The sequence below is a fragment of the Anomaloglossus baeobatrachus genome, chromosome 6 (assembly GCF_048569485.1).
Source record: "Anomaloglossus baeobatrachus isolate aAnoBae1 chromosome 6, aAnoBae1.hap1, whole genome shotgun sequence".
In the NCBI taxonomy this organism is placed as follows: domain Eukaryota; kingdom Metazoa; phylum Chordata; class Amphibia; order Anura; family Aromobatidae; genus Anomaloglossus; species Anomaloglossus baeobatrachus.
The window spans coordinates 141,734,612-141,758,023 of record NC_134358.1 but is presented as its reverse complement, the minus strand read 5'-3'; the positions used below and the strand labels follow the sequence as shown (position 1 = coordinate 141,758,023).

The following is a 23,412-nucleotide window of genomic DNA, read 5'->3' as shown; positions in this document are numbered from 1 at the left end:
CAAAACTCCGCCCCAATAGAGGAGGGGCCGGAAAGAAGCTAAGGGGGACGGAAACAAGATGTCTGCGCCCGACGGAGCCGCTGAAGGAGCGGTGGTCGCAGCCGCAGTGGCACCCGCGGATGGGAATGGGCCTGCCCAGGTCCCGGCCGCGCTGGCGGGAGGTGCCACGGCCCCCACGCTCGCTCAGGTGATGCCGTTCTCCTTGCCCTATGCGCCCAGAGCTGCCTGGCTACCGCAGTATAAAGGGAAACCGGATGCCTTACAGGTCTTCCGGAAAAGCCTTACCCCGTTGCTAGAGCTGTACCCCCTGACCGATAAGCAACGTGCAGCGATAGTGCTAGGCCAGTTAACCGGTGCGGCTGAGCAGGAGGCGGAGACCTGGGCCGAGGGGGACCGGCTCTCTGTAGCCACCATCTTTGAGAAGCTACAGACTGCCTTTGAGACCCGGACCGAAGCTGAGCTGAGGATGCAGTTTTACCAGTGCCGGCAACGGGCTGTGGATAGTATTCGGGATTATACTTTACGTCTGCAAACCGCCCTCCGCACGCTAAAGCGGGTGAATCCTATCAATGAGGCGGACAGCAACAAGATGCTAGTAGAGCAATTTGTGCAGGGGATGAGATCCCCTGAGGATCGCAAACAACTCCGGCTGTGGGCCCTGGAACACCCTGATGTGGACTTTGCTGTGTTAAAGGAACGGGCCATTAAAGCACTACAGCCCCCAGCCTCAGAAGTCCTGGAGCCAGCCCCGTGGCCCATTGAGACAGCCCCCGTGGTGGTGGCCCCTGCCCTACCAACCTCTCCAACACCTGCAGCCCCAAGCAGCACTATGGAGGAACTGGCAGCACAGGTCCGTCGCATGGACGGAGACCTCGCCAAGATTCTTGCCGCACTCCAACCTTTGACCCGATCTCAGCCTTGAGCACAGATACAGCTTGCTGACAGCCCTGAGGATGTCCCTTGGATGCAGCGGAGAAGTAATAACAACCCGCAGAGCAGACCTCCCACCTGCTACAAGTGCCGTAAGCCTGGGCATTACATCCGAGAGTGCCCGTTAAACGAGAAACCCCTGGGGCCCCGGGCCAACCCTCAGGAGTAGAACCCCGTGGCCCCTCGGACTGGCGGGACCGGTATATCAGGGCCCGGCCCATCATCCCCGTGGCTGTGGACGGCATACCGGTGATGGCTCTCTTGGACACTGGATCGCAGGTAACCACCATACCATACACATTGTACCAGCGGTATTGGGGGACAGACGAGCTGGCACCCCCAGACACTAGTATAACGCTAATTGCTGCCAATGGACTCCCATTGACCCAAGTGGGGTATAAACAGGTGGCTATGACAGTAGGGCAAGCTGAACTGCAACACCAGGGTATGATTGTGATCATGAATGAACCCAGTGATCATAACCCGAAGATAGTGCTAGGAACCAATGTGATGGAGCACTGTATGGGTGATGTGTTGGCCCTACTGCAGCAGCTGGCCGCCACGGCGGCGGGGAGCCGACAGAGAGCTGTGCAGCGTGAGATCCGAGCCTTGATGTACCGCCAGCATGTAAACTCAACAGGAGGAGAGATTGGTGGAGTGAGGGTGATGGATGTTGCTCCGTTGCTTGTGCCCCCTAGGAGTGAGATGATGATTTGGTGTAGGGCAGCAGTAGGGCCTCAGGGGCGTGATTACCCTGCCATGATGGAGCCCATACCCTCCGAGCACTGGCCCACTGTAATGGCCGCCCGAGGGGTGGTAGACGTGAAGAAGGGGAGAGTGCCCGTGAGGGTGCTGAACTGTGGGGAAGAAGAAGTCAGGCTTCCCCGGTAAGCCTCCATTGCCAAGCTACTCACCCTGGATCCCCACACCATCCACGAAGCCAGTCCCCCAGTCTCCCCACCTACTACCAGCACTTCCCCGCCTCAAGGGGAGGTAAATGAGTGGCACCAACAGCTACACATGGGCACTGATGATACCCCTACACATCACAAAGCAGGGGTATACAGGGTGATGCGGGAGTATGAACAGGTTTTCAGCAAACATCCACTAGACTTCGGGCAGATCAAGGGAGTCCAACACCATATCCCCACCGGGGAACACCCCCCTATCAAAGAGAGGTACAGGCCTATTCCCCCTGCACATTACCAGTGTGCCAAAGATATGTTGAGAAATATGAAGGAGGCAGGGGTTATTCGGGACAGCTGTAGTCCCTGGGCCGCTCCGTTGGTACTGGTCAAGAAGAAAGATGGTACCATGCGGATGTGTTTGGACTACCGGAAGATTAATCAGATAACCCATAAAGATGCCTACCCACTGCCCCGTATTGAAGAGTCTTTGGCCGAACTGAGAACGGCAAATTACTTCTCTACCCTTGACCTCACCAGTGGGTACTGGCAAGTGGCCGTGGCCCCGGAAGACCGGGAGAAAACCACCTTCACCACCCCGATGGGGCTCTGTGAATTCAATAATATGCCGTTCGGGCTGTGCAATGCCCCGGGAACCTTCCAACGGCTGATGGAGTGCTGTCTGGGACACCTAAACTTCGAGACCGTCCTATTGTACTTGGATGATGTGATTGTTTACTCCCAGACGTATGAAGCCCATCTGGAGCACCTGGCCGAGGTGTTCGCGTCCCTTGCCAAATATGGGATGAAGCTGAAGCCCTCTAAGTGTCACCTGCTGAAACCCAGAGTGCAGTACCTGGGGCACGTGGTAAGTGCAGAAGGTGTCGCCCCCGACCCTGAGAAGATCACTGCCATCCAGGGCTGGCCGAGACCAACCACCGTAAGGGAAGTAAGGCAGTTTCTGGGTCTGGTGGGGTACTACCGGCGCTTTATCAAAGGGTACACGAAGATGGCTGCCCCCATGCAAGATCTCCTCGTGGGACAGACCAAAGGTGGTAGACCCATCGGTGCCCCACTGGTGTGGGAAGAAAAGCATGAGGAATCCTTCTGCCAGCTGAAAGCGGCCTTGACCGGGGAAGAGGTCCTAGCGTATCCTGACTATGGCTGTCCGTTCATCCTCTATACCGACGCCAGCAATGTGGGACTAGGAGCAGTCCTGTCCCAGGTCCCGGATGGGAAGGAGAAAGTGATTGCTTACGCTAGCCGGAACCTTCGGCCAACTGAAAGGAACCCTGAGAACTACAGCTCCTTCAAGCTCGAGCTCCTGGCATTGGTATGGGCTATCACAGAGAGGTTCCGCCACTACTTGGCTGCAGCAAAATTCACCGCTTTCACGGACAACAATTCGTTGACTCACCTGGACATGGCCAAGTTGGGCGCGTTGGAGCAGCGGTGGGTAGCCCGGCTAGCCAACTATGACTTCACCATCAAGTACCGTGCTGGTCGTGTCAACATCAATGCTGATGCACTCTCCTGAATGCCCCACTTGTCAGAAGGAGGGTGCGAGGATGACGACCTCGAGGAGATCGAGTTGCCTGCATTTCACCAGCCATCAACTGAAAGGGTACAGGTACACCAACAACGGGTGGACTTGGACCCACGGCCCAGTCAAGAGTGGCAGGAAGCTCAAAACCAGGCGCCGGCAGCAGTGCCAGCCGGACCCGAGCAGCAGAAGGGAGAGCGCGGCGTCCCCTCCTCCGCCCGCGACAGTACATGCTGTGATTTTTTTTTCCCACACTAAATTCGTCTGTAAAAAAAATTGTTCATCTATCCAATGGATAAGGAATAACTTCTGAATTTGGAAAAACTACTTTATGCTCCATTCACTTGACTGGAAATGAGATGCAATAAAAGAGAAGAATTGAGCTGAAAACTAGCAATATCAGAAGTGCGCGAAAGAAAAGAGCCTAGCCACTTAAAATGTTGTACAATCAATGAGCAGAATGTTATGGGGTAGGGTAATAAGCTGAATAGATTGATATAATATAGTTGTGTGGGAAAAGATTCAGTATAAACTATAATGTAGTCATTGAAACCCTTGCTCATTTTGGGCTTAGGAGTCAAATAATTGTTCCTATCAGTGATTGACAGCTTTGTCTATATGAAAAGTAATACAGGGAAATCTGCCAATTAGCACCACCTTTTTGACTTGTTTTTTTTTCACGGCTTTGAGCTGGATTGTGAGCCATGGTGACTTGATGGATTAAACGCTCTGTAGGAATATCGATCTTATGTGAGCCTATATAGGACCACCAGGGTCTTCTTATCTGTTTTCTTTTTTGTATCAAGCTATCGGGTTGCTAGTCTTTCTATTCACCTTATTCCTTCTATTCTTCCATTCATGATGTTCTTCTCCAGTGATTGCTCTCTTCGTATGGTGAGGCCAAAGTAGGTAAGTTGCAGCCTGGTGATCCTTGCTTCGAGTGACATGTCTGGCTTGATTTGTTCCAAAATGTATTTGCTTTTCCTTTATTCCATCCATGGTATTATTAACATCCCTCTCCAGCACCTCATTTCAAAGCCATTGATTCTTCTTTGGTCTTGTTTCTTTATTGTCCAAGTTTCACATCCATATGTTACCATAGAAAAGACCAAACTATGTAAGAGCTGAGTCTTCGTTACCAGTGAAATTTTCCTCAACTTGAGGACCTTGTCAGTGACTTCATTGTTGATTACTTTTAGACTACTAAGTAGATACAGTACAAGCTATATAATTTTTTTCCCCACCTTGTCTTGTTGCTCTATTACATTAAAATTGCAGATCAAACTACATATTAAATGCAACAGGATAATTTTAAAGATGTTCCATAAAGGGTTTGTCCACTACTAAAACAGCTCCTTCTTATTCTCCATATTTGCGTCCATTAACATAAAAAGGCTTATACTCACCTCTCTTGCCGATGCTGTTCCAGCTGTGTTGGCACTCGCATTCTTGGGGCTGACATGAGGTAGTGATCTCTTGTGAGCTCTGCGCCCAATCACCAGCAGCTTTCCACACCCCATCATCAGACATTAAAGTAATTAAGAGGATGTCAATGGCCAGCAAGAGCTGGCGGTGATTGGCTGCAGGGCTCGCATGACACAACAACCTCACCTCACCCTGGCAGAGGAAGGGCAGGCACCGGTGGAACAGCACTGGCATGGGAGGTGACTATAAGCTTTTTTATTTCAAAGGGAGCAAACACGGGAAGCATCTCTATTAGGGTACGCTCACACAAGCGTATGACTCAGACGAGTGCAATGTGAGAAAATGTCGTATTGCACTAGGACCAATGTTAGTCAATGAGGGAGAGCAGATGGTCAGCTTTTTATCATCCAGATTCTGCATGAGCGAAAATTCGCAGCATGCTGCAATTGTCAGCGAGAGACATGTAACACGCACCCATACAAGTCTTATGGGTGCGAGAGGAACATCAGACTGCACTCAGATGACATCATAGTGCAGTGCGATGTATGCACAGTCTGACAATGGAGGAGATTAGGAGATTAATCCCTTCTTCTCCTCCGCAGCTGTGATCCGATCGCAGGATTGGATCACAGTTGCATGACACTCGGCTCACTCTGGCAGCACAGCGGGAGCCAAGGGTCATTAGCATATCACATCCGATGCACTCACATCGGATGCCATACCATTGTGTGAATCCAGCCTTATAGAGAACACATGAGCACATGACAGAGTGAGTACTTCTGTGTATGGGAGTCCTCATTAGGAAATTAATGTGTCTTGAGTATAAAAGCATAGCATACGTCTAAGCATAAGCTGAAAACATAGTGATCAATCTTTCACATACCGGCGCTGGGCATGCTGGGGGTGCTTTTAGGTAGAAATCTCAGAGGTCTTATGAAATGGCTTGTTTCAGAAAATGTATTTTTTTATTTGCAACTTAACTCCGCACAAACAAAAAGAATATAAACATTTAGAACAATTTTTTTTAAACTGATTCCAACTTTTCTTTGTGTCAGAGAATCAGAGCAAATCAGAATCTAGGCTCCCGTCCACACTGTATGATTTGGTCATGGTCAGGGATTAGAAGAAGTAATCTTCGCTATGCTGATCACATCAGATTGCACTTGGCTCTCTTTTTAAAGACTGGCATTACATGGAATAAAACTCATGTGGCATGTGGTGGTTATCTTATTTTTCCATTGAGTTCAGATAGATTCTACCTCCCTGTGTACTAGTGGAAAAAGGATTTGTCACAAGACGTACCATTTTTGCTCCCACTGAAAAGCATTCTGTTAGGATTGTCAATTTATATTGAACATGGTCTGCAAATTCAGTTGCCTCTGCCTGGTTGGCTGGGGGGCACAACATGGTTATAGTCATAGCACTTTAATGACAAAAAGATATAACTATGGGGTGACTCTTAAGGCCACTTTACACACTGTGACATCACTAGCGATAGCACCCACCCCCATTGTTTGTGCGTCACGGACAAATTGCTGCCCGTGGCGAACGATATTGCAGGTAATCGTCACATGAACTTACCTTCCCAACGACGTCCCTGTGGCCGGCGAACAACCTCTTTTTTAAGGGGGTGGTTCATGCGGAGTCACAGCGACGTCACACGGCAGGCCATCAATAGAAGCGGAGGGGCAGAGAGCAGCCGCAAGAACGACACTCCCACCTCGTTGCCAGAGGACGCAGGAATGCTGTTGTTCGTCGTTCCCAGGGTGTCACACGTAGCGATGTGTGCTGCCTCAGGAACGACGAACAACCTGCGTCAAGAACGAGCAATGATATTTTGAAATTAACGAGTGTCAACAATCAACAATAAGGTGAGTATTTAGGATCGTTAGCGGTTGCTCGTAAGTGTAACACGCAATGACGTCGCTAACAAGGCCGGATGTGCGTCACGAATTCCGTGACCCCAGTGATATCTCGTTAGCGATGTTGTTGCGTGTAAAGCGACCTTTAGTAACAACAACAGGCATTTTTAAGGGAATCTGACACAAAGTTTTTGTTACCTAATCTGACAGCAACATAAAATAGGGGCCGAGACCTTGATTACAGCAATGTGTCACATACTAGTTTGCTTCCAGTATTTTGGATAACATCACGATTTTATCAGCAGAAGATATTCACTAGTGCACCAGTAAATCTGTGTCCATATTCATGAACTCAGTATAACCACGTGTCCACTACTGATTAGCAGCTTTCTGCCTATGCAGTGTACACAGAAAGCTGCCAACCAGTGGTGTGGGCGGGGTTATACAGACTTCAGCATTCAGAGAACTGGTAGACCAGCAGGAGATAAAACAGTGATTTTATCAAAACTGCAAAGATAATAAAGTCTGGCTCACTGTAATTTTAGTTGGTGCTCCGAGAAAAATATACCATATAACAAGATTAGCTCGGGCACACAAAATGAAAGTCTGAGACAAAATGCTGCTGGTGAAATAATCTGCTTATTTTTTATTTTGGTGCAAAGGTCAAAATTATTCAATTCTCTTTTTTTCTAACGTTTCGGCCCCAGTCTATAGGCCTTCGTCAGAGAAGTCTATAATGAAAGTATACAGAAAGGAAAAAAAGAACATGTTTATAAAGACATAATCATGATATCACACAACCGTAACATGTATAAGAATGATGAATCATGTACAAGATAGGTACCAATAACAAAAAATAAAAATAAAAAATTAAAACAAGACATGACTTGTCTTAATTTTTTATTTTTATTTTTTGTTATTGGTACCTATCTTGTACATGATTCATCATTCTTATACATGTTACGGTTGTGTGATATCATGATTATGTCTTTGTAAACATGTTCTTTTTTTCCTTTCTGTATACTTTCATTATAGACTTCTCTGACGAAGGCCTATAGACTGGGGCCGAAACGTTAGAAAAAAAGAGAATTCAATAATTTTGACCTTTGCACCAAAATAAAAAATAAGCAGATTATTTCACCAGCAGCATTTTGTCTCAGACTTTCATTTTGTGTGCCCGAGCTAATCTTGTTATATTTATCAAAACTGCAGCACGCAATCTAGTAAGTGACACCACTAGATTCAGGGTCTCTGCCATTCCATAATGTTGTTCTCAGATTCCCTTTAAATCCTTCCCAGTATAACCAGTTCTTGTTTTTTTCCTTTTTTGTCTTTCCCTCCTTTACATTCAAGAGCCATACTGTTTTATGTGTTCTTCAACATTCATATGAAGACTTAAAATATACTATATTGGTAAATACTACTGTTATTTTCAAGGATTTATTTATTCTGAAATCAAAGCTGTCTGTCTATCTATCTACTGTATCTATCCATCCATCCATCCATCTATCTATCTATCTATCTATCTACTGTATCTATCGTCTATCTATCTATCTATCCCTATATCTATCTATCTATCTATCTATCTATCTATCTATCCCTCTATCTATCCATCCATCATCTATATATCATCTATCTATCTATCTATCTATCTATTTATCTATCTATCTATCTATCTATCTATCTATCTATCTATCTATCTATCTATCCCTCTATCTATCTATCTATCTATCTATATATCTATTCCTCTATCTATCTATCTATCTATCCCTCTATCTATCTATCTATCTATCTATCTATCCCTCTATCTATCCCTCTAACTATCTATCTATCTATCTATCTATGATCTATCCATTATCTATCTATCTATTTATCTATCTATCTATCTATATCTAGCTATCTATCTGTCTGTCTGTCTGTCTGTCTGTTTGTCTGTCTGTCTATCTATCTATTGCTAAGCTATCTATATCTTTTACTAGTTTTAAAAATGGACCTTAAAACCATGTTGCTTTGCCCCCATTTGATGCCATATTCAGAGACCGCTCTCTTTTTATTTTTTTGGGCCAAGATCGATTTTTGGTATCAGTCTGGTATGCATACAATTTATTGATATACTTTGTATTCCATTTTTTGGGGAATGTGACTTGACGCGCCTGTTTCCACTAGATGTCAACAGTGTAAAACAACTACCGCCTGTATTTTTTGAGGTGGGCTCTAAGCTAGCACGTGTGACACGTGGGCTTATAACACTGTGTGAATTATAAACCCAGTAGCTTCTGCGGATGCTGATTCTGATCTTCATTAACGGGTAGCAATTAAAGGTAAGTGAATAAGTTTGAGTACATTTTAATTCTACTCAAATTTTACAAAATTTACATTGACCAAAATTATTTTATTTGTTTTTTTTACTTCCAAGAGGAATCAGCAAAGTGGCAAAACTAGCCAACATTTTCCAACCATACAAGGTCATCAAAAGGTAAAAAAAAAAATAATTATACCTACCATATCCTTCACCTCTCCAGCCACTCTGCTCCTCACTGCCATTTATCCGGTCTTTATCACATCTTATGAATCCCCACTGCTCATGCACATAGTGATGTCCTGATGCCTTGAACTTCCGCATTTGCACAGAAGCTTCCAGCTTGGATGGTGGGAAGTTAGACAGATGGCGGTGAGTAGCGAAGGAGCAGGACAGGTGAGTGGTAAGGCCGAGGCCACACGGGGATTACTGGGAGTCCTTGCATGGCACTCGGCTCATGCTCGCAGCACAGTGGGAGCCGAGTGTCATGCGAGTGTCATGCGACTGTGGTTCGTTCATGCGATCAGACCACAGTTGCGGAGGGGAGGGCCGGTACTGGGGAGGAGAGGGAGGAATTTATCTCCCTATCTCCTCCGTTGCCGGCTGATGCGAGAATCGCACTGCTCTCGCGTTACACCGGTGTAACGTGAGAGCAGTGCGATGTTTCTCTCTCCCCATAGACGTGAATGGGTGCGAGTGGACCAGGATCACATTGAACCCACAGCATGCTGTGACTGTTTTCTCAGTCCATTTAGGGCTAAGAAAATAATCGCTCATGGGAGCGGCCCCATAGAGTAATATTTGTCTGAGTGGAATGCAATATTTTTCACTTTCCCCTCGCATCGATTTTCTTGCTGTGTGTCCTAGGCCATAGGTGAGAAAAAGGATTTATTTCTTTGCATATTAAGTATATTATGCTCTGGGGTCTAGAGAGACCCCAGAGGATAATAGACATTAAATTTGCAGAGAATAACTTTTCAAGAGTCAATTTTTCTGGGAAAACCACTAAAAATGGCAAATATGAATTGTGCCTGATCGGCTTATCTCCAAGAGTAATAAATATTAGCTGGTTGTCTTGTGGCAAAGTTATTTATTGTATTAAGTGCACTTGCATTTACTATCTTTTATCTTTCATTTATACAGGTATAATCCTGGAAAACAAGGTGTGAGGTGTAATTGTGTTGAAGTAAACAGCATATGACAAGTCTATTTAGGTGGAAATTATTAATCTGACTTTTTGGACATACACCTTAAGAAATGGATCATTATACCCGACCTCACTGTAGGGTTTTAATAAAGGAGGGCTAAACTATCACTTTCAGTTCATGGTAAACAGCTTAGGACATGCTTAATCCAGCATGTACCCTGCTCATCCATACGGAGGAGACTCTGCATGAAATCCCCCAGAACAATGACAGCAAGGAATGCATATGCCTCCAGAAAATCATCGCTATCTGAAATCTGCAGCTCAAAAATTCAGCTCCATTACCCATGGAAAAAATGGAACGATTTCTCCTTCCCCCTAATTGCTACAGAGAGCAATTGGGCATGTCCTGCACCCTACCGGTCTCATAATTCTCCATTGAATCTCAGAAACCTCCCCACCACCAAAAAAGAAAAGAAAATTAGAATTGTTTTTCCATTCCATAAATCCCTCACACAAAGTTATTGTAGATACAGTACAGCACATCCCTTGTTTTTGCGGGATTTAAGTCTAATGTGAAAAGCTGTTTATTCACAGCTCAGTAGACACTACAACCTCCAGGATTTTGGATTCTCCTACCTTGGCAGACAGACCCAATGGTTTGTTGGACAGGATCTCTGCTGCTGCTTCCCTGCAGCGGGTGGAAAGGTTGAGAATGGCAGCAGCTGCTGCTATGTGGGTGTCTTCACTACACTGACCATAGCTGTAAGAGCTGGCATGATGGGGACTCTGTGTGTGGGCGCTAGGCAGTCGGTTGGAAGATCTCACTGGACTTGTAAATTGTTTTGCTGTGAAAGAGAGATGTGATTACACGCATGCAACATATGATTTTCTTCATGGCAGAATAATTGAAAATTTGAACATAAATCATTTTTTTCTGCTATATTTATTTACGAAACAACAAAGTTTATATTTTTTTTGTGTTGTTTGAATTCCATCTCCAAAGAGCTTCATTAGATAAGTTACATAAAACATCACTAAAGGCCGCTTTACACGCTGCGATATCATGACCGATATCGCTAGCGTGCGTACCAGCCCCCTTCGGTTGTGCGTCACGGGCAAATCGCTGCCCATGGCGCACAACATCGCGCAGACTTGTCACACTACTTACCTGACTAGCGACGTCGCTGTGACCGGCGAACCGCCTCCTTTCTAAGGGGGAAGTTCGTACAGCATCACAGCAACGTCACAGCAGCGTCACTGAACTGCCGCCCAATAGAAGCGGAGGGGCGGAGATGAACGGGACGTAACATCCCGCCCACCTCCTTCCTTCCTCATTGGCGGCGGACGCAGGTAAGGTGAGGTTCCTCGTTCCTGCAGTGTCACACATAGCGATGTGTGCTGCCACAGCAATGAGGAACTACATCGCTAGCTGCAGCAGCAGCGATAATCGAGAATAGGGGGCACCGATGAGTGTTTTTGAACGTTTTTGCGACGATTCAGAATCGCTCATAGGTGTCACACGCAACGACATCGCTAAAGCGGCCGGATATGCGTCACAAATTCGGTGACCTTAACAAGATTGCTTGAGCGATGTCGCAGAGTGTAAAGTGGCCTTTAGGCTAAATTCACACATCAATGTGACAAGTCAATGCACTGTCCTTTGTTATCTCAGAACACAATGACCAAGAGTTTCATTGGTAGAGTTTTAAAAATGGGTCCATATCTACAATCATGGAGACTCACAGCTCATCCTATTCTCATCAGTGTTGTGATTAGACTCAGTCATTAATGTCTATGGTGATCCCTGAGACTCAGATGAAACTGGGGAGACATAATTTGTACATCAGTGTTCCATCCTCTTTTTATCCATTTTTAAAGGGAATCTGTCACTAGGTTTTTGCCACCTAATCTGAGAGCAGCATAATGTAGGGGCAGAGATCATGATTCCAGCAATGTATCACTTACTGGGCTGCTTAGTGTAGTTTTGATAAAATCACTGATTAATCATCAGTAGATTATCATTACATGACTATTTGGTGTTCTGCCAGGTAGTGAAGCATAGTCATGAGCTCTGTATAAGGGCAGAGTCACACTAGCATATGATTCGCACAAGTGCAATGCGAGAAAATTTCGCATTGCACTTGGCCCCATGTAAGACAATGCTGCAGTTCAGATCTGCAAGTTTTTCCTCAGCCCTGAATGGACTAAAGGCCCTGTCACACACAGAGATAAATCTGCGGCAGATCTGTGGTTGCAGTGAAATTGTGGACAATCAGTGCCAGATTTGTGGCTGTGTACAAATGGAACAATATGTCCATGATTTCACTGCAACCACAGATCTGCCAAAGATTTATCTGTGTGTGACAGGGCCTTAAGGCCAGTGTCACACTTGCGATTGCCTCGCGTATATCTCACACGTGTTTTGCGGTGCATCATCCGTCACAGACTGACACTCTCCTCACAGGAGTGGGTCGGCTGCATAGAGATGCATGCAACCGACCCGCCCCTGTGAGCAGAGTGTGAGTCCATGACGGGTGATGCACCGCAAAACTCATGCAAGATACACATGAGGCAATCGCAAGTGTGACACCGGCCTAAGGAAAAAAAATCGCAGCATGGTGCAATTGTCTGCGAGAGCCATGTCACTCACACCCATACAAATTTATGGGTGCGAGAGAAACATCAGACTGCACTCCGATGACATCCAATTGCAGTGTCATATACGCATCAACTGATAATGGAGGAGAAAGGGGATTAATCCCTCCTTCTCCTCTGCAGCTGTGACCTGATCTCACGAACAGATCACAGTCGCATGACCCTTGGCTCACACTCGCAGCACAGCGGGAGCCAAGGGTCATTAGTATGTCACATCTGATGCTCTCATATCAGAAGCAATACTGAGTGTGACTCTACCCTTACTGCTAGATCTGCAGCAGAGAAAACATTGATTTTATCAAAATGAAAACAAACAGCTCAGTAAGTGACACATCACTGGAATCCAGGTTTCTGCCCCTACATTATGCTGCTCTCAGATGGATTAGCAAAAATCTAGTGACCCATTCCCTTTAACTCATACTTTCTTGAGTGTCAATAGATTAAAAAAATTCAGTCTACATGCTTCAATGAAAAAACTGATGAGAAAAACTGTGACAACTAGGATGTAATTGGAATGACAACTGAGAAAAAAATGGATCTGTTTCTCCCGGATGGTAACACATGGATGTGTAAATATAGATTAAATTGTACAAAATATCTTTGATGTTATTACAAATGGTAGTTCCTGCAAATATCTGGAGTTTCCCCTGTATGTGCAACTTTGCAACTCTGTGCAACTTTATTATTGCGTAGTTACCATGTGTAATGGCTGTGTAACAAATAGCTCACAGAACAGCAGCATAAGGAAGGGAGAGTACACTAGTTCAATAAACACATTACATTTCTGATATTTCAAAATTAAGACATTCTTACAAAAATGATCAAATTGAGAACCACAAGAAAGAAAAAGAAGTCTTTATATTTTGCTTAGTTAATAAAAATAACCATCTCATGAAGCCAAAGTTCATGCAATATAGAAGTTTATTATAACAATGCTTCAAGACAATATTAGTCAAACAAAAAATTAACGGATATATAGAGTGCAGAGGGGGAATAAATAAGACCCCACATGCCCCTGGATCAATGTTTAGTAATAGATTGGGTAAATCGTGCTGTTCAAAAAGGCAGAGTAAAAAGGCGGGTGCAGAAAAAATTGCCCTAGTTAAATAGCCATGCCACAACAGTCAAACTTCAGTGTAAAGGCCGCTGTACACGCTGCGACATCATTAGCCGATGCTAGCGATATCGAGCGTGATAGCACCCGCCCCCATCATACGGCCGATATGTGGTGATCGCTGCTGTAGCGAACATTATCGCTACGGCAGCGTCACATGCACATACCTGCTCTGCGACGTCGCTGTGACCGGCGAACTGTCTCCTTTCTAAGGGGGCGGTTCGTTCGGCGTCACAGAGACGTCACTAAGCGGCCGCCCAATCAAAGCGGTGGGGCGGAGATGAGAGGGACAAACATCCCGCCCACCTCCTTCCTTCCTCATTGCTGGCGGGACACAGGTAAGGAGAGGTTCCTCGTTCCAGCGGTGTCACACGGAGCGATGTGTGCTGCTGCAGGAACGAGGAACAACATCGTTACTGCAGCAGCAATGATATTTGGGAAGAGGGGGGCATGTCACCGATTAGCGATTTTGAACGTTTTTGCAAAGATTCAAAATCGCTAATAGGTGTCAAACGCAACGACAGCGCTAAAGTGGCCGGATGTGCGTCACAAATTTCGTGCCCCCAACGACATTGCTTTAGCGATCTCGCAGCGTGTAAAGCGGCCTTAAGAACTCACCCATGTGAAACCCTGGTCTTTCATTCGCTAAACATGTGTGAGTTCTTACACTGAAGTTTGACTGTTGTGGCACAGCTATTTAACTAGGGCAAACTTTTTTTTTGACTAATATTGTCTTGAAGCATTGTTATAATAAACTTCTATATTGCATGAACTTTGGCTTCATGAGATGGTTATTTTTATTAACTAAGCAAAATGTAAAGACTTCTTTTTCTTTCTTGTGGTTCTACATTCCTTGAAGTTGTTGCTTGACACGTGATATGAGATTCATTCCAGGTCCCTGTCATCTTGTCTCCCAGAAATGATCAAATTGGTAAAGTTTTTCTTTAAATCAGGCATTCATTCAAAAAAAATGGTGTGTACATTAGAAATAACACTATTTCTGGGCATAATAAAACTTGTATTTTGCATTTTTCACTTATTTTTCCCGTCTATATACTGTAAGCTAGATCTAATTTTCAGTTCTCGCTGAGCTAGTGGATGGAGAATATCTACAATGGTGTTTTCTCTACAGAGTACATTGGGATTCCTGCTTACTTTGCTGCTTCCTCTGTTTAGCACATGTTCAGAAGTAGCCATAGAATTGAGGATTTAATATAGCAATACTGAGCTGTGTGCCTGTGAATCCAGCTATGGGATAAGCTAAGTCATTCCTAATCTTTAGCAGAATCTGCTTGTCTTCTCTGCCTCTGTTTTTGATCACTCTGCTCCTCTCTCCTCTTGAGAAATAACATTTTCATAGCGTATAAGGCTATGTGCGAACGGGAGCCTGTTTGTGCGGATTTTGCCGCGGAAAATCTGCGGATTTTTCTGGAGTTTCCAGATAAATCCGCAGGTTTTAGCATGTACAGGCACTCCCCATGTTATCCTATGGGACATGGGGAGTGCTGTGTCCACGCTGCGGAAAGTGCGGCTGCCGACCATGCTGCGGATGTAGGCATCCGCATGTATAATTGCATGTCAATTATTCATGCGGAATTATCTGCGGATGTCCCGACTCTCCACTATGGAGATAAGAGGCCGGGACATCCGCAGGTAAGCCTCATGAATCTCTGCATGTTTCCCGCAGCTATTTCGCTGTAATCTAGCAGTTAAAAATAGCTGCAAATGCCGGCGGGCAGCTGCGGGAACCATGCGCTCGTACCTGCGGATACATCCGCAGGTACGAGCGCCTGTAGGCACATAGCCTTAGGGTACGTGCCCACGATCAGTATTTGCAGCGTTTTGGATGCAACATGATTCAGCTTTGTCCAAAATGCTGCGTTGTACAGTACAAGCACAGTGGATGGGATTTCTAGAAATCCCGTGCCCACCATACTTCTTTTTTCTGCAGCAAACACTGATCTGCGGTGCGTGTCTCCAGACCGCAACATGTCAATTGTTTGCTGCGGAATGACATGCGTCCTCCATAGGGAGAATATAAGCGAGAGACCACAGCGCACTGAACCCTGATCATGGGCACGAGCAGCTGCGGTCTCCTGCGTTCTCCTACAGAGGAGACATGCGACCCTGCCGGTAAGGACACTCTGCATTCTGAACACAGCGAGTCCTGATCGTGGGCACATACCCTAATAGGATGTGTAACCTGACACCTCACTGTGGTACAGTCTCTGTTACTTTAAGCAAGATGGATATATGTTAGTTTTCAGAGTAGCTAGTAAATTCCGGTTGCAGGGGCCAGGGTAGAAGTGTTTGATAATTGGACAAAGAAGCAGAATTTTCTGATAAGATATATTACAAGATATCATATATTTGCTCGTACTATTAGTTTATGCAAACACTATTGAATCGAGAGTTACCACTTAACACTACTTTAAGCTGGCTCTTGATTATGGATACGATTAATTTGTACCTTCTCCATTGCTTGTCTCTTGGCTGTGAACAACTGTTGCAATGGTGTGTTTCCCAAACACTTGGGCATCAAAGCTGGCATAGTCAAATGGAACTTTCCCAAATCTATCATGTTCTTTAATTATTGTTGCTCGGGTTGTGGTGAGTGGAGCACTTCCATAACTAAATTGGGTAACTTCAAGATGTTTGACACATGTTGCTCTGGAAGGCGGATGAAAACAAAAATTTAGCAATAGTTCACATTCAAATGTCTTCATATATGTAGATTCGAGAAATCAATACCTGTGAATGGATTCAAGGCTTGAGCCACTACTACAGGAAAACTGTTTGTCTTGTGTTTTTGAAAGCTTCTCTGCTGCAGCGATTGGACAACCTGAAAGACTTAAGTCGAAAAGTAAAGACGATTGGTCACATTCCCGTACCTTCTACTGCAAACTCAAAACCTAATTTAAATAAAGCTGCTTAATTTTATTGCCCATGTTACAGCCTCATTATCCGGCCCATCTGCAGTGCAACTGAACCAAACTTAGTTCACTGGGATTTTCGGCAAAATAGATTTGGTTTAGTAGTATAGCCATAGTTGTGTAGTTCCGCCATAATGTGGACACAAAAATATGGTCACCTTATGGAGCTTTTAACTTAACAAACTATATATCAAACTTTAAAATAAACTTGGAAAGTGTAATTTATTAAAATACCATGATTATCATTTCAAATGATGGGATTTGCCTAGTTTCTTATTTTTGGATTATATTTTCAAATATTTTAAGTTTTACCCCTGTCTGAGCCTCTGCACGGCAATCCACTTGGCAACTCCCCTTGTTCATCCATATAATGAAATGTGTCATCTTATTAAGTGATAATGTTTGTTATCTTATTTTGGGACCTTTTTCTAACCTTTATAATCCCCTTTTAATTTCATATTGCATTATTATTTTTTTCCATTTTCATTGTAAGGGCTAGGACACATGGCGAGTAAAATGGACTGAGTGGAATGCAATAAAAAATCGCATTACATTCAGATCCACGTTACTCTATGGCCATTCCCATCTGCTCTAATCGGATCTAGAAAACAATCATAGCATGCTGCAGGTGGAATCCGATTTGTTTTCACTCACACCCATACAAGTCTACAGGTGTGAGTGAAACATCACACTGCACTCAGATGACACCGGAGTGCAGTGCAATAATTGCATCAGCTGATAATGGAGGAGATGGGGAGATTAGTCCTTCCCTCTCCTCCGCAGCTGTGATCCAATTGCAGAATCGGATCACAGTATAATGACACTTGGCTCACGCTCGCAGCAAAGCCGAAGCCGAGGGTCATTTGCATAATGCATCCGATGCTTTCACATCAGATGCTAAATGCTTATGTGGCCTTAGTCTAAAGGCCGCTTTACACGCTATGATTTATCTGATGATATGTCGTCGGGGTCACGATTTTCGTGCCGCACTTCCGTCATCAGTAATGACGTCGTTGCGTGTCACACCTACGTGCAACTACGAACTAATGTAAATAGGGTGAAAATCATTGATCGTTGACCCGTTGTTCAGTTTCAAAATATTGCTCGTCGTTTGGAATGCAGCAGACATATTGCTACGTTTGACACCCTACCAACGACGAACAACATCCACACGACCGCCATGGTCAAACAATATATCACTGAACGATGTAGCGTCGTTTGTGAGATGTGTACGTGTGACCGCTACAAAACGACCTATGAGCGATCTCGGCAAATCGTAACAGCGATCTGGGCGTCTCACATCGCTAACGAGATCGCTTGCAATATCATTGTGTGTAAAGCAGCCTTTAGACTAAGTTATGTAAATATCTTTTGTCTCAATCATAACTTAGGATTTTGGTTCCATATACGAGGATGGGCGAACCACCTAGATTGCATATTGGTACCATGTTTCATGCATTTTACAGAATATATACAGTATATAATATGAAAAAAAAAATTACGTAATAATTTGATGGTTTTGGAATTTTTGGGATATCACCAGTTTCTTATTTTTCTGATTTATCTTATGGTGGTCATTGGGTGTTATAAACAGCTCTATAAATCTAATGGCTAATATAGACGACAACAACCCCAAACATATGGGCTTCACAATATGAGCAATTGTATGTATAGATGATACAAATATAGACTTATACTTAATAATGAGTTGAATTATTATTTCAGAGATTTTAAGGTTGAAAGTAGACATAACGTTAGAGTTGAGGGTAACGATCTGTGCTTATAATAACTTCGGGATAATTAGGGGTAATGTATGTGTCTATGACAGCTTGAACAATTTTCTGATGTTTGACCTGAAATTTTAATGCTTTAGGAGAGACCGTTTTACATATGTATACATGGTTGTGAGGTTTCTCTCTGGTCTAATTTTCAGGTTTATTGTTTTTATCATCTATATGTTGGAGTAGCTCCAAGATTCTAAATGACTCAATGGAGTCACAATTTAAAACCTGTTCTCTTCTGTATCATCTGGTTTACAAATACGGCACGTAGCCTTTTCACAGTTTTAAATCACTATTTTAATTTAAATAAATCTGTGGCTTCAGTAAATTCAAAAATGCTTCCCAGCAAGCCGGCCATCTGCTCAATCCTGATTTGTTACAAAATGGTTCCTTTGTAGCCGGCAGCCTATTGCTTTATCCAAACAGTCATTTGTCCTGTCAATCATAGTTCAATCATTCAACAATTGTAAATCCACCAGTTGCTCACGATACCTTCTGTGTGTGTTGCGATTACTGTTTACATGCCCTCTTCCCGTACAACCTGGTGTTGGACACTTCAGCACATTTTCATGCATGGCCAAAACTGATGAAAGAAAAATAAAGTCTTATTTAGGAACTTTTTTCATTAATTAAAGCCCAGTGAATTAATCACTGATGTGAATATGTTAGTAACATAACTGATTATGATCAGTATAAAACATTGAGATAGTTATTGGAAATCATATTTTAACCTCTTTCTGCTATACGCTATAAACTTATAGGAGAAGATGGAAGCAGGAGCCTTCTCTGTTATTAGTGGGTGCCAGCTGTGCTATACTGCTGTAACCAGCTTGCAACCCCCAAGTCATGTGCAAACGTTGAGTTTTTGGTGAGTTTTTTACCTCAGTATTTGAAAGCCAAATCCAGGAGTGGGTAGAAAAATGCAGAAGTGGGTTTCTATTATATTTTTCCTCTATTGGTTTTGGCTTACAAATTCTGATGTAAAAAACTTACCAAAACTCCCATATGCATGTGGCCAAAGAATCAGAGAAGCTTCCAATCCCAACTGTTTAACCATTTATGTTTCTCAGTCAACAGCATCTAAGTTTGACCATGGGATGTCAATCAGATTTCATGGCAGCGGCATTATGAAAGCTTCCATGTCATCAATATTAGTACTCTAATTCAATCCTGCCATAGGATACCCACTACACCACAATATAGAAGTACAATGTACTGTATCAGAGATAAAATGTCTATGTCTCTTAGTAGGACTAAAAAAATTGACTTTTTTTTAAATGCTAAAAAATATGACAAACATACATAGTAAAAGTTTAGATACATCATTGACTGTGCCCATCCATCGTGCAAACAAATATAACCAAGAAAAAAAAAATTGGTGTGACTATATCTGTAAGTATCCAACGTACGTTATTTAGCCAGCATTAAAACTCAGATACGAAAAAAAGACAGATTTTAATTTTTGGACACTGCCTAAAAATAATAATAAAAAAATAAATAAAAATGTCTGCACCATAAAATTATTTCGGTAGAAACTATGGCTTGCGCACAAAAAAAGAGGCCTCACACTGCTCTAGTGATAGTAATATAAAAAGAAAAAATTTTAATGAAGTTTTTTATTATATAAATATATATATATATATATATATATATATATATATATATATAAATACAAGGAGGCCATAAAATAACCTAAGGTGTTTGGAGCCATGTGCAGACTGACCCAGTGGACTGGATTGGCTGAAAATTGGAATGTATGCTAGTCAAGGCATTGGGAAGTAGAAGGCATCTTAAAAATGTGTTATACCAAAACTCCCCACCACGTGAAAAAGTGGCGCTGTACAGTGAGCGAGTGACCCAAAAGCTGTGTGCTGATAATTGTTCCACAGACTAGCATAACTGTTCAATATGGCTGCCATCAGGCATGGTGATCATGTTCATCCTATGTAGAATATGCTTGACGCTTGCGTGTAACATGTCTGGTGGGATGCTGCACACTTCCAAAATGATGCGGTCTTTGAGGTCAGCCAGGGTGTCGACATTTCCTCAACAAACACACTCTTTCAAGAGTCCCGATAACCAGAAATCACAAGGATTGAAATCGGGTGAACGTGGTGGCCATTCGTTAGGGAAGGAGTGGCTCAAATCCTGTCATCGGGAAAATGTGCACATAGAACATTCTTCCCACGATTTGCGATGTGAGGAGGTGCATGAAGATGGTCGTCTGAAGACACTGCTGCTGTTGGAGTTGCTGATGCTGTTTTCAGCATTGTCTGGTAACTCACTGCTATCACGGAACAGGTAGCAAACCCAGTGGCCTCATTTCTTTATAAAAGAACGGTCCGAGGATGAATGATGAGGTGAAGCCACACCAAATGGTTACCTTTGGCGAATGCAGCGTAACCCCCTTAACCGCATGCGGATTTTTGGTAGCCCATATGCGTGCGTTCACCGTTCCATTCAGGTAAAAATGCCAATTTTTTACCTGATGGGGAGTTTTGGTATTAAAAAACTTTTAAGATGCCTTCCATTACCCCAAGCCTTGAATAGCAAACATACCAATTTTCTGCCAATTCTGTCAACTGGGTCAGTCTACACATGGCTTCAAACACCTTAGGTTATTTTAATGCCTCCTTGTATATTATTTAAAAGTATTTATACATATAAGTTTGATATTGTCATAATCCTACTGACATGAAGAATGAATTTCAATAAATAATTTAATAATAAATTAAATGTATTTGTACTGGATAATGAAAAATAAAAACCCCAAAACAAATAGCAGAATTTTCTTTTCCTATTCTTTCCCACACTGATTTTTTTTTTCTAATATGATTTATGGTAAATTAAATTGTTCCACAGATAGTACAACTTGAACCACAAAAAATGTGCCCTGAAATGTCAATGAATAATTTAAAAACAAATATGACTTTTTGGCTGCAGGGATTAAAAAAAACAAAGTTAGAAAAAAAAAAAGTATCACGCAGGAAATGGTTAAACCCCCCCATATATAGGGGTTTGATATTGGGAAGGTCTCCTCCATGTTCCCTAGCAAACATGATGCACAAGAAAACAAATCTGTTTCCAATTACGAGCCATATTTTGTGTTCAGTGCAAAATAGAAATAGAAATGTGTAATATGTGTGGATAAGAGGATCGCTGTGACCTAGTTACTACACATAAATACGCAGTTTATTTGCTTCATGCATTATCAATATCCATGACCGCCAGATTGTGTTAAACAATAAAATGATGGTTGTGGTGAGATTAGGAAACATTATAAATTGATACATTACTATGAGCATATTGTTCAATACTGTAATTAATAGAAATTATACTCTCGTTTTACTTCTACATTGTATCTGCTTTCCACATGTTGTGTCTAATACTTTTTACGTTGAGTATTGATCAACACATACATTAATTGAGTTTTCTAAATGGAAAAACCTACTTATGACACATTTGAATCAATAGTAAATAGGAATCCGCATCATTTTGTTTTCCATTCCATTGTCTATTAGGATCAATGTTACCATCATGTTATAGTTTAATTTTCAAACTCATTACAAACTGGACAGATAATCACGAGTTGTATCTGCACTAAACTTGGTGTCACTAACTTTCTAAAGGCACTCGAACTTTATGAGGGCACCCCGACAGACTGCGATGATGTGGGTAGAGTCCCGTAACGTGACCTGTGCCATCACAGCCTGGTATAGGGCATTTGGTCTCACGTTTCTCAAGGCGTGAAGAATCTGGAAGGAAACAGAACAAAAAGTTTGGCACTTGCCATCATTTACACAACATAGACAGTAGTGAAACTGCGAATGTCTCATTGGGACAGGAAGCTGCATTTACACCTGAAGAATAATGTGAACAAGCGATTTTGAAAATGCTCCTTTCACTGTAATGTTTCAGTGTAAACAGGCTGTAAATCACACAATGAATGTTCAAAATACTCCTTCATTGGGTGAAATGATCATTGCTTTCCGACTCTCATTGCCAAAAACAATGGCAGGCCACGTGCTCTGAACAATCTACTACAGATCCCTCAGTGCAGTCTACCTGTGTGAACTCGTTATTAAATGTCTACTGATCGGTAGTTGTTTAGTGCCATCGGTCAGTCAATGTAGATGGACCCTTATAATGTGGATTCCACTTTTTATGACTTTTGCGTACTGTTTTATCTACCACACACTACTTAGAAGTCTCATGCTTGTACATGTGCAGCTTCTGCGTTCTTGATAGCATTGACGCTCTATGGCAAAATCGTAGCACACATATGCTACCTGCTTAGTGTTTTACTATGTTATTTACTGACTCACATCATTAATTATTTTATCAAATCTTATGTCCATCATGTAACAAATTTGCAGTATTGTTTTCATTATTTGTCCACTTCTCCTCCAAATAATGTCCTCCTCTCTAAATCTGTCAATCAAATAACATAATTTCTTCCTGTCTTACAAGGGTTGGTTGGCTGCTTATATATAAACATACATATATATACCGTATCTATATATATATATATATATATGTATATATATATGTATATATATACATATATATATATATATATATATATATATATATATATATATATATATTACCCCTTCACCCCCGGCCGATTTTCCGTTTTGTTTTGGGTTTTTTTGCTCCCCTTCTTCCGAGAGCCATAACTTTTTTATTTTTCAATCAGTCTTGCCATATGAGGGCTTGTTTTTTGCGGGACAAGTTGTACTTTTGAATAAAATCATGAGTTTTAACATATATTGTACTGGAAAATGGCAAAAAAATTGCGGGCAAATTGCAAAAAAG

At 42.8% G+C, this 23,412-nt stretch overlaps 1 protein-coding gene across 3 annotated transcripts in view; it reads right to left on the bottom strand.

The window, feature by feature from the left end:
- ST18 (ST18 C2H2C-type zinc finger transcription factor) overlaps positions 1-23,412 on the bottom strand; it is a 479,266-nt gene that overhangs the window by 145,039 nt on the left and 310,815 nt on the right. For all 3 annotated transcript variants that reach the window (XM_075353275.1, XM_075353277.1, XM_075353278.1), the window contains 5 exons: positions 22,215-22,349; positions 19,087-19,177; positions 16,632-16,730; positions 16,351-16,550; positions 10,748-10,956 (listed from right to left, as the gene is read on the bottom strand). In XM_075353275.1, coding sequence (XP_075209390.1) covers positions 10,748-10,956; positions 16,351-16,550; positions 16,632-16,730; positions 19,087-19,177; positions 22,215-22,349 — 734 coding nt within the window. The remainder of the gene's footprint in view (positions 1-10,747; positions 10,957-16,350; positions 16,551-16,631; positions 16,731-19,086; positions 19,178-22,214; positions 22,350-23,412) is intronic.